Raw genomic sequence first — 11,999 nt, 5'->3', positions numbered from 1 at the left:
CTGGGACTTCCTTCCATCCACCCATCCCTCCTTCCAGCCTCGGAGGAATCTCAGGCGCTCACATGTGAATGCTCTGGGTGCTGCTGAGGGCTCGGGAGGGTTTTGTGGGGTTCTGGGGCTCTGCTGCCTGGTGATGCTGCAGGGACTGAGTAGGGAGCAGGGAGATTGGGTGGATGGTGCTGTGAGCACTGAGTTTATATCTGTGCTTTTCTCACTTGCTTTGTGAGCATTCTGTGTCAGAGCTGCAATATTTAAGCCAGTATAGAATACCAGTGTATTTACTGGCAAAGGAAAGCAGCTTGGATTAACAAATGTGTAACACGTGCAGTATCTGAGGGTTAAATTGAGCATCTGGAAGTGTTCAAGGCCAGGCTGGATGGGGCTTGGAGCAACCTGGTCTAGCAGGAGCTGGCCCTGCCCATGGCAGAGGGGTTAGATTAGGTGGTCTTCAAGGTCCCTTCCAACCCAAACCATTCTGTGATTCATGTGGTAGATTCAATTCTAGAGCGTCTGATTTAAACCCTGAATTTCTCCTTTTTCATGGGACCAGATGAACTGTTAAGCAGCACTGAACTTAAGTTGAATTAGTTTGATTATTTTTAAGAGGCCAGATATAAATTGTAGGGAGGAATTACCTTGCAGTGGGGATTTGATAAGAATAAAATTCAATTCATTCTTCTTTGTGTTTTGCAGAAATTGTTCTGTTGGATTCCAGGCTGTAAGGATTAAATATTGCTTCCAGTGGTGCAGATTGTGTTGTGGCCCCGTTGCTACCTTGGGTGTGTTTAAGATACTGTTAAAACCAGGGAAGGGAGCACCCTGTGGTGAGGCTGCAGCAGAGACTGTTCCTGCTCTGGAGGTCTGTCTTGCGTCACAAAATGCCTGGAGCTCGTTGACACTTGTATTTGTCTTGCTGTGCAAGGCCATGCATCTGTGACTCGTTGGGGACTGAACTTGCAGAGCCCTTTTATTCTCTCCCGTGGTAGCAGGAGCTTCAGGTCCCTTCTGAGCCACGCCCCGTGCAGGTGTCTGGAGCTGCAGGAGTTCTGGTGCATGCCACGTTATCGTAATCAAGAACAATCCAGAACCACAGCATCAAGTGTATCTCATTTCACATTACAGAGTCCTCGACCTTTCGACCATCCAGCCTTCTCCAGGGTGATGACTCCTGTCTCCTGAGACGTTGGAAAACCTAGTTTGGAAGAAGAATACAGATACAGTTGATGCTGAACTACGTGAGTCCTCAGATTGTTTTGTTTACGATAACGCCGTTGGCACCAGCGATCCCCATCCGGCCGGGTTGCACAACCCCCATTATCTCAGAGTTTCTGTGCAGTGGGGTTTCTCCAGTGGAAATGTTACTCACACGTTTCCAGCAGGGATGACGATGTTGCAAGGAGTGGAGGATTTTATGAGGCGCAATCAAAGATTAGGTCAGGGATGAGGCATGAAGAGAATGAGCAGCATATAGGGTTTGGGACTTTGTTCTGTTCAGCTGGCTGGGCCTGCTGACTCTTCTCTGCTGAGGTTTGAGTGCTGGTGAAAGCTGGTGGTGCAGGGATGCAAAGTCTGCTTCGAGACCTGCTGTATCTCTCTTGCCATCTCTGATCTCGGTGACAGGTACTGCTGGATGAATTAATGCAGTGAGATCACGCTTGTATCCACAGAGGGTGGGACTGCCAGAGGGTAAACTTCATTCAAAGTGTGGTGATTTATCAGTCTCTTACATGGTGAAACACTGGGGCTTTTAAAAAACAAATAAGTACAACTTAAAAATATTTTCCCAGTCTGCTGTAGTAACCTCTTAGGGACTACTGGGGCTTGGCTTTGACTTTCTCAGAGTAAGAAAATGGCTCTGTGCTCCCTCCTCTCTCCCACACACCCCCTCCCCAAAAATAAAAACCTTCGGAGTGTTAGAACACGAGCTTTTAATCTCTAGATATTTGTGAAAGTCTTCAAAACTATTTTCCAAGAGATAAAGGTGAAGAGCAGAGGTACTGGAAACAAACTTTGGTTTGGTGGAGCTGATTTGCACTTGCAGCGAGTGTGTGAAGGCCTGGCAGCAAACACAGGCAGCTCTTCTGCTGAGCTGAAACCAGACTCTCCTTTGGGGAAGAAGTGTTTTAGTCACAAAGGCTTGAATTTATAAGTAGGAGTTAGTCAAGCTTTTAGTTGTTTGTGCTGAATTGTAGTGATGTGAGGACTTTGAATAAGTGCTTGGATGCAAAGCATGAGATTCACATTCACTAGGTGGAGGCAGGGTGGTGGTGCAAGAGATGTGGGCACTGGCACCACGCTGCTTCCTGCCTTTGGAACAGCCATTAAAGGCAGGTAACAGTGTGTTAATTCCCAACAAAGCATCAATTCCTGCACTTGGAGGCTGGAATGATAGCTTTATATGTTGGACTCCAAACTGCAGCTGTGTTGGATGTAGATAGATGGAAATGTAGTGGGAAGGTTAGAGCCTGGAGAGGTATAAAGAGGGGGGGCATTATTTTAAGACCAAACTCACTTTTTTGAAAAATATTGTTAGATTAACTCAACCTCACAATAACTAGCTCGTTTCTGTCTCCTGTGCCCTTGCTGGAAAAGGTGGCAGATGCTGTTCATTTTGCTGGTCAGTTAGCTTTGTGTGTCCTTGGATGTTTGAGGAGCAGACCTGAGCTAAACAAGTTCTGGGAGAGCTGGTGTGGAGCCTGGTGGGACGTCCTCTGTGAGACATCCATGCAGAGGCAGAACTGGGGCATTTTCTTTCAGAGTTTTTTGAAATATGTTAATTTGCAAACTTGTTTTTGCTGTAAAACAAGCTTTACTTATTTTGACTTGTTCCCACTATGTCTCTCAGACAACTGTTGTAGGAAATGTTGCTTTGGGTAACGAGGCTGATTTGTACCTTCAGAAACACATTAAGCCTCCAGCCCACAGCAGGGCTATCACTAACGAGCTGTGGCTTTTCTGCAGAAACACAAGTGGGCAGAGACATGAGAGCATCAGTAGGTGAAAGCCTTGCAGTACAAAATAAGGGATAGTGTGGGGAATTAACTCTGTTTCTCATCAAATGTGATCTCCTTTCTCTTTCAAGAGCCGAGGATGAAGCGGCGAGCATCAGACAGAGGAGCTGGGGAAACATCCACTAAGGCAAAAGCTCTTTGTGCAGGGATTTCTGGAAATAATGCCAAGAGAGCTGGGCCTTTCATACTCGGTAAGCAGGGAGGGTTTTCTTCTGCAGTTTTCAAGGTAGCTGCTGATTGCAAAACTGAAAATAAAGGGTGCTATAAAACGAGGCAAAGCAGGGGTGTAATTTAGTGTCTCACCTCAGAGTGAGACACAGTTTGCTTGGTGTAGCAGGGCAGCAGCCCTTGGAGCTTCTGCAGCCAGGCAAGCTGAGATGTGTAATACCAGCACAGCCAGGCAGGCATGGCAGTGGAGATCAGTCTGAGCCCTTGCTTTTACCCTTGGTTGTTCTGGTTGGTTGGTTTGTTTGTTTTTAACTACATTCTTAAACCTTAAGAGCCAATTCATTCAGGGGGTTTTCTGGCTAGAGCCCCAGTGAGATGTTCAACCCTGCTTGCCTGGAACATGCTGTAGGCATTTTAGTAACACGCTAGTGGTCGTTACAAGTGAAATGTGCCAAGGCAAGAGCAGTCTGCCAGCTTCTGAGAGTTGCTAGAATGGTTGTCAGTTCAGAACTACTTACATAAACTGTGAAAAACATCAGGGGCTTCACGGTGGGAACCAATGGATAATCAATTGGAAGCTGATTTAAACTGGAGAGTGGAGACTGTGTGTTAACCTGAAACTCAGACTGACCTGTGTACCTGAGCCATCCCTGCAGAGGTGGCAGCTGGGCTCAGAGGTGTGGCACCAGCAGTTGCCATGGGTGTTGCTGGTAAATGTAACAGCCCTACGGTTCAGGCATGCAGAAATTTGAATTTCTGAAAACAGCTGGGCCGTGTGTGGGCTTTGGTTAAATGTTTCTCTAGTGAACAAATGAAAGAATGTCCAAAAAGGTTTCAGAGCTCAATACCTTTTTTTTTTTTCTTTAGCTGGTAATTTGTGGAAAAGCACTTAGTCTCCTGAAAAAAGGGAACTTAAATGAGTGTAAACTGCGTGGCACTTGCAGACTGATGTAACCCTGAATTAGTCATTGCTGCTTAAAGGAAAACAAGTCTGTTTTTGCTTTGTGCTGCTAGGTCCACGTTTAGGTAACTCCCCTGTGCCAAGTATTGTTCAGTGTTTGGCAAGAAAGGATGGGACCGATGACTTTTACCAGCTGAAGGTAAGCAGACTGCAGAGGTCCCAGACCCCGGGGGCTCTGGGAGCGTGGCTGCTGTGGCAGAAGCCCTCGAGTGCCTGTGCCATGGGCTGACCCCGTGTGCCACCAGAGGTGGCTCTGGAGCCTTCCCTCAGCAGGGCAGTTCTGCCAGGTGTACATCTGGTGTTGAGATGGGCCTTCTGTGCCTGCTGTGCTGCTCTCCTGGAGCCCTCTGATCTGCTCCACTGTGCCTGAAACAGGAGTGGGTCCAGTGGGAAGGTCACTGGGATATTTGCAGGAAGTCACCTGAGCAGTGTTTGTGCTGGTGGAGCTCGTGCTGTGTGCTCTGCACAGATCTTAGTTCAGACAGGTTTGTGGCGAGGATGCAAAGAGCAGAGCAATTGCATCAGCTGCTAGACACATGTGAATACCCACAATGCAAAAGCTTTGGAGGCATTTGGTTTATCTGGGAACTGTAAAGGTCTTTTCCCTTTTCCCAAAGATTCTCACCTTAGAAGAAAGGGGTGACAAAGGAATAGAAACCCAGGAGGAACGACAGGGCAAGATGCTGCTGCACACTGAGTATTCTCTCCTTTCCCTGCTCCACAACCAGGAGGGAGTGGTGCATCATCATGGGCTCTTCCAGGTACGGCTGGTCACTGTCCAGGCTGGGGAGTGCCAGCCCTTGCTGGTGCCTTCAGCTGCTTTTGTTTGCTGTATGGTTTGTGCTGACCCCCTTCTTGTGTTTAAGCAATTACCAGCACACTGCTGAGATGAACCACTGCTGCTTCAAGCACACGTGTGGTGGGGGCTTCTGGGGGTTAATTGGGATGTAGTGGGTTTGTGATTTGGAAAATGTGAGAACATTCAGAGCTGGGACAGGCACTCAGTGTCCCCTTCAAACAGGAGAAAAGCCACTTCACCGGTGATTGAATTTGTGTCCACAGAGCACCCTCTTTGTGCTTTCCAATCTCTGTACTGCTTGATAGCTTCTGAGAGGGGACAGACTGCCAGGGAACTGTTTCAGCAAGTTGCACTAGTCAGTGTGCTGATCCATGTCTGGTGTGAGTGAGCTGTGCTGCTGCTGCCTCCGGAGCCCACTGTGGCTGTGATGGGCTGAGGGCATCACTGCTTTGCATGTTGGTGTTGCCATGCTGCTCGTTAAATTTTGTCAGCAGCTTTCCCACTCGAGGCCATCTGTACTACATCTTAAATAAGCCAAATGTCCAGCTTGGCTGTGTCCTGTTTAATGGTCTGGAAGAATTGCTAATTGTGTCTAAGACTTGTTCTTCACGTTAACAGCCCCTTGGATCCCTGGATCCACAGTGTCTGTACCACACTGTAGGGTTTTTCTAGGCTTCATCCAAAGGTGCCTGTGTGTATATAAACAGTGTCAGAGCTGGTAGACACTCGTAGCCAAACAGCACAGACTTTCTTGGGCTTCTTCAAGTAGAGATCATGTATTGTCTTTCTGAAATCCCAACTCAGGGCAAAGGTGAAGCGCTTTGGTTGCATTTGCTTCTTTTGGGGTCACCATGTATTTAGTTATTCTCTAGTACTGTGTATGTCAGTCCATGTGCCCAGAGAGCTTCCCTGAACTGTTACTCATTTGTTTGCCTCCCTATAGGACCGAGCTTGTGAAATTATAGAAGATCTAGAAGCCAACAGAATGGTCAGAAAAATGAAGAAGCGCATTTGTCTGGTGTTAGACTGTCTCTGTGCTCATGATTTCAGTGACAAAACTGCAGATCTGATCAATCTGCAGCATTATGTCATTAAGGAGAAGAGGCTCAGCGAGAGGGAGACAGTGGTGATATTTTATGACGTGGTACGAGTGGTGGAAGCATTACATAAGGTGAGACCTTTGTTCCCCCTTTCAGCACTGGAAGGGACACTTTTCCCACATCAGTACAATAGCTGTTTGAAAACTTCCTTGTGCAGGGTAACAGGATGGAGGCTTCAGCAGTTTCCCTGTAATAGTATCTGGGTAAGAGGCCATAAAAGAGCATTCTCTGCCCTCCCCTCGGGTTTCTCCATCATAACATAGTGTTTGTTGACTGTGGAGAGGGGCCAGCTGGAGGAGATGCAGATCAGGTGAACCACAGTGTTCTAACCTCAGAAAGGGGTGGTGGAAGGGGAGAGGAGAGGCTAATCAAATACAGGAAACACTTCAAGCTATTTCCTTTTGAAACAAAGTAAATCACAATGTAAGAATTGCTTTATGAGATCAGAACCTCAAGCTGCAAGTTTGAGATCAATGAACTAGAAATTATTGTAGCAAAAATAGATTCTGCTGATGCTTCACTTCTTACCCCGTGACAAGGGACAGCCATCCTTCCTTGGCAGAGCAGGGGAGCATGCAGCTTTTGGGGGAATGGTCGTCATACTGGCCTTACTGGGCCTGGACTTTTGGGTCTTTTAGGTTCAGTCAAGTCTGTCCTTGTGTTCAAAGTAGCAGATTTGCTTGTTCTGACCTTCTGAGCGGAACCAAAAATGAAGGGCACAAAGTATCCAGGATGCAACCTTGAAACCCTGATCTGTTGTTTCTGAGAATTAAAGATGGCAGGATTTCAAAGAATACTTTGTGCTTTTGTGCAAGTATTGAATTTATACCTCTATAACAAATATGCTTTTGCTCATGTTTTGCTATTATATATTTTACAGAAAAATATTGTGCACAGAGACTTGAAACTAGGAAACATGGTGCTAAACAAAAGGTGAGTCTGCTGGAGAGCTGCTCTTCTGGCAGTTGTCTGATGTTCCTTCCCTGAAGCAGTTTTCTGTTAGGAACACGATCACAGGCAGCACTCCTTGAGAGAAGGGTGAGGGAGCTGGAAGCAGGCAGCACAAAAATTCAAACCCAGCTCAAAGTCACATTAGTTAATCTCCAAAAACTGAGGCCCACCTAGATAGTTCACTCCTCCACCAAGCGTAGTGACCTCACATCAGCACTTCTTTTTGGAGTCTAACCTCTGGAAACTAAATCTTACAGTAATTCAGAAACCTAGAAAAGAATGGTTTCTTTAAGAGGATTAAAATGTGTTAAGTGGTTCTGTTCACATTATTCACTTCCCCTGTGTGAAAGCGATTCCCAGCGCTGCAGTCTGTGCTATAATCACAGCAGTGTTCAATCTTTTACTGTTGCACTGCTGTGTTTTTGCTAGCTGTAAACTATTTACTTATCTAAACAAAAGTTCTTCTGTCTGGTTGGTGTTTGTGCTTGAAGTAGCTCCCCTGCTCCATTTGCTGCCTTGCATCAGGCCTCAGTTCCTCACACCCCGGTGTCCGAGGTGTCTCAGAGGCTGTGCAGGAGTGGGAGAGATTGACACCCCCTGGAGCTGAGCGAGTGGCCTCGGTGGGGCAGGAGGTCAGCACAAGCAAGAGGCAGCTGGTGGTGGCTTCTGCTTTGCTTGGTGGCTCCTTGGAGTGATTTAGTTGTCCTGGGTTGTGTGGTTATTTAGCTGGCAAGCTGGTTCCAGTTCAGATACTCTGCCGCGTCCTTCAGCGTTAGATTACTAGCTAAATATTTTGCACTAACTTTAAGAATGAGTGGAATTCATTGTCTTTTCACACTGTCTGGTTTTCTGTGGAATGAATATAAAACTGGAAGGCTTTAGGTCTGCAGGCTTCCAAAGTCTGTACAAAACATGCAAGGTCACTGTGGTCACCACTTGCTTCTTTCTCCTCCCTAGTACTGTTTAAAAGCAAACAGATTTTACTGGCTGAGGTTGAACTTCTTGGTTCCCAGGTGCACATGGCAGCTGGTTCTTTTCAGGGCCACCTGTAAATTGTTTTAGGTTCTTTCTAAAGACCTGCTTTAAAATGAATCTAGCTTCTGTTTGCCTCTTTGATTTTCCTTCTTGCTAGGAGGAAGCAGACAAAGGTTGCTGCTTCAAAGGATGCCCCCAGAGTTCCCCTTCTTCTCTAGGCAAAGTGTGCAGTGGAGCATCCACTGCTAGAGCTGCACAAGGGGCCCCTGCTAGCAGGAGGGGGAGGGATGTTTGTAGCTTTGTGAACACACTTGCCAAAGTCATTTTTGGTATTACATGCTATGTTTTTGCTTTTTACTAGCAAGACCATCAGCTCTGAGGTAAATCCGTAGCCTCTACAGCAGTGAGTCATGTTGAAAGGGTGGGTGAGGCACAAGAATAGATCACCATGGAGAGGACCAGCCGCCTGGGCTGATGAGAAGTGTTTGTTCTGTTCCAGCTGTGCTCACTGAAGAGCCAGGTCTGCTCTGCTGGCAGGGGAGCAAAGGCAGCTTCATACCACTGCAAAGCCCTAACCTGGCATTTACCCCTCGGGCTAGTGAAGATCCCTCAGACATTGTCCCCTGCAAGATGTGGAAGTTAAAGCCTCACAAGTTTTTTCCAGTTAGCCAGTGCAGTAGTTGGAGGATTATAGATTAGATCAAATGTCAGTGACTGAATAAACCCAAGCAACCCTGAACATTTTAGTGTCCTTTAGAACACTTAGTCTTTGAAATCTCCAACAAATCCTGGAGATTGCTGTTCAGCCAAGGAAGTCTCCTGACAGCTGAAGCTAACACCTCTTAAACACCAGTCTGTGTTTCTTAATCAGTGCTCTGTTGCCAGCCTACGCTGGGTTTTATTTCACTTCTCTGGGAGATTTGCTGGAAGTATTTTTTGGTTGTTTTGATGGACTTAATTCATGTTCTTAGGCTCTAGTTGTGTAATACTCTTCTATAGTATTATATAGTATATAGAAATCTTCTAGACAGTGTTTTCTGTTCAGTCCTTTAGGTTGTATGTAAAAATCCAAATTATCTCAGTGATATAGAAAATCAGATGTGATGGTAATTTTGTAATGAGCTCACTTTCCCTGAAAAAAAATTAATTGAAGTTGGCAATACCATAGGGAAGTAGGGACATCTTAGAGAAATGGTGTGTACCTGCAGTTCTCTCCTTTTCTGGAGGAGAATCTGTGGGTGTTGATTAGACATTCTCTGTTCTGTGTACTTTCATGTGAAGAATAGTCCTGCAAATCAGGTAAAACTACCACCAGACTCCTGCTGTGGGACTCTCAGGTAACACAGAAGTGGTTGCACTGAATGGGATCCAGGCTGCTGTAGCTCATCTGCTGACAGTGCATGGAGGGCAGGCCTGGGGCTGTCCTCCTGCAGGGCATTTTCCCTCAGCTTCCAGAAAATGTATGGAGAAGATGCCTTAAGAGAATGGCAGTTGGAAAGTGTAGGGGAGAATCAGCTGTTAGACTTCTACTTTGGTAAGACTCATGCCTGCAGTGGTCAGCAAGCCCAGCAGTGCAGGTCATGGTGCTGTGCTGCCTGCAGGGTGCTGTTGGCTTGGCTGCTCCTGGGAGCCTGGCCAAAAGGTGGCTGCAGGGTGGGCAGGTTACATGAGCACCTTGTGCTTACAGCCACACTCACACATGCCACACAGGGTGGGTGTAGGTGTTGTCCATAGCTGCAAAAGAGATTCCTTATTGTCCCTGCAAGAGCCCTGCAAGCTGTGCTGACAGCTGTGGGATCCCTCCCTGTCAGGAGGGAGCTGATCTTAGAGCTCCACTCGTCTTTTCAAGCTTCAAGCTTCCTAAAAAGCCTGCTAAGACACACATCTCTGTTCTGGTGTTAACCCCCCCACCAGTGCTGTTTGGCTCATGCAGGCCCTTGTTCACTGATGCTTTCTCCTTCTCCCAGGACTCATCGAATAACCATCACAAACTTCTGTCTTGGCAAGCACCTGGTGAGTGAGGATGACCTGCTGAAGGACCAGCGAGGGAGCCCTGCCTACATCAGCCCAGACGTGCTCAGTGGTAGGCAGCACACTTTGCTCCTCAGGGGAAGTTCACAGCCCCACACTTGGCACTCCTTTAACTTCTTTGTGGCTCTTGACACTAAACGAAAACCATCCAGTTCTGTTCCCATATGTAACCTGCCTTCTGTGAGAGCCTCTTAATTTATAATGTTATGAGACACTGTCTGTTTTTCAAGTGGGAAAGTGTGGAAGGAAAGAGCAAGTGCAACCTTTTTCTTAAGGCTAATGTGAACTTCAGAGGTCATTAAAAGCTCCCCACCTATTCCTAAGTCTGACTGCAGACAAGATGTTCTGTTTCCCCTGTCTGAATCTTGTTCCCAAGGCTTCACTTAAGCTGCAGGTAAATCCCTCAGCCTAAGAGGCAGTCGGTCCAAATCCCACCATCATGTCAATGGTTGTACACAGAGGAGCAGTTGCTGCAGCTGCCACTTGCTTTCTGAAGGCAATTATTATTATTGACCTTCTGGGCCAGCTGAGAGGAGTTACTTATAAATAATGGAATGATCACACCAGGCCAGACCAGCAGTCTGCTCAGGCTGGATCTTGTCTCCAGCAGTCTGGCCTCTGCCTTTTCTCCAGCAGAGGCCTTAAGCAGAAGTTTGGCAAGGGACAGCTTTCCCTAATGTCCTCCTGCCTTTTAACTGTTTCCAGTGCCTGGGACTGTCAGAAACACACGTAGGTTCTGTCTCTGCTTGCTTCAGGAGGTTTCTCCTCAGTGAACTCCACGGCTGTGCTGGTTTTTGTGCTGGTGGTGGCTGAGCAAGCAGTGGGTGTCCTGTTTGTCAGGGCAGTCACCAAGGCTTCATCTAGTGGGTTTTCTTTTGGAGGTTTCTTTGCTTTTGCCCAGGTGAGCTTGACTAGAGTGTTGAAAGTCTGTCATTTTTATGTGAGGGTAGCTTCTATAGTACTGAAAACACCTCTGCTGAAGGTCAGAGTTACTTCTTCATGGTTTCCTGAATTACTGTATTTCAGAAATGCCCTCAGAGGGAGCTAATCCTGAAATTTCCAGGCCCAGTGGACTCCCCTCATTGAGTTTGTTGTCAGGTTTACAGGCAACAGCAATAAATGTAGCTGAGCTCTTCCGTTGTGATCTGCCAGGCAGGTTTGAGGCTGCTTCCCTCCTGGGCAGGACTAAGCCAGGAAGGGAGCAGAGGCAGGCAGGAGGTGTGTTTTTTGCAGGCCTTTCCTGTTCTGCAGGATATCCTGAGGCCCCTGTAACCTGATGGGTGATAGGAGCCAACTGCTCCGCAGGAGCTTGGAGCGGCTGAGGGGGCTGGTGTCTGGCAGAGGCTGCACTGAGCTGCTTCCTCCCGCTCACCCTGGGCACTGCTCTGTCCTGGACGCCACCCTGGGACCCTCCCTGCCTGCACAGCTCGGCTGTGGGCACCTGGGCTTCTCCCCAGGGCTCCCCTGGCAGTGGGCAGTCCGGCCTGCCCGTGGGCAGAGCAGGCTGGGGGGGACCCCCGGGGCACGGGCTGTGTCCTGGGCCCTGCTCCCCCTGCACTCCTGGCAATGCTGTGCTGAGCTGCCCGGGCCACAGCTCCCTCCAGGCATCGGGGGAAGTTACCTGAGGACATTCCAGGCCTCACCAGCACCCCCAGACCGAGCACCCCCGTGTGTGTTTGCTCCTGCGCAAAGGGAAGCGAGGACGCCCGAGGGGTTAGTCACTGCTTTGGGTCTCCAGGAGAAGCTGAGAGAGAGCCTGTGTTCTGTGGCTGCTGAAATGGCACTGCAGGAAAAGCTGGAGGAGGAGGGGAGAGGTGCCTTTTTTTGAGCACATAAAGCAAAGAATAATTAGTACAAATAACAAATGCTGCAGCAGTGACTCACTGTGTGAGTCAGAGGAAGTCGTTCCCTCAGCCCTGTTGGTGGTGTGGTGCTGGAGCCCAGCTCTGACCCTTGTGCATGCTGCTGCTCACCCATCCGTCGTCTGTCGCGCAGCTCCTGGG

General features: G+C 48.0%; 1 protein-coding gene across 1 annotated transcript in view; it reads left to right on the top strand.

Annotated features, from left to right (window-relative positions):
- Positions 1 to 1,125: 1,125 nt before the first annotated feature.
- STK40 (serine/threonine kinase 40) overlaps positions 1,126 to 11,999 on the top strand; it is an 11,597-nt gene continuing 723 nt past the window's right edge. Inside the window, exons 1-7 of the mRNA XM_008944904.1 lie at positions 1,126 to 1,235; positions 3,083 to 3,202; positions 4,194 to 4,279; positions 4,758 to 4,901; positions 5,883 to 6,110; positions 6,920 to 6,972; positions 9,933 to 10,048. Coding sequence (XP_008943152.1) covers positions 3,091 to 3,202; positions 4,194 to 4,279; positions 4,758 to 4,901; positions 5,883 to 6,110; positions 6,920 to 6,972; positions 9,933 to 10,048 — 739 coding nt within the window. The 5' untranslated portion in view covers positions 1,126 to 1,235; positions 3,083 to 3,090. The remainder of the gene's footprint in view (positions 1,236 to 3,082; positions 3,203 to 4,193; positions 4,280 to 4,757; positions 4,902 to 5,882; positions 6,111 to 6,919; positions 6,973 to 9,932; positions 10,049 to 11,999) is intronic.

This window comes from Merops nubicus, unplaced genomic scaffold (assembly GCF_000691845.1).
Source record: "Merops nubicus isolate BGI_N331 unplaced genomic scaffold, ASM69184v1 scaffold30497, whole genome shotgun sequence".
In the NCBI taxonomy this organism is placed as follows: Eukaryota; Metazoa; Chordata; class Aves; order Coraciiformes; family Meropidae; genus Merops; species Merops nubicus.
This window is presented reverse-complemented; position numbering and strand designations above follow the sequence as displayed.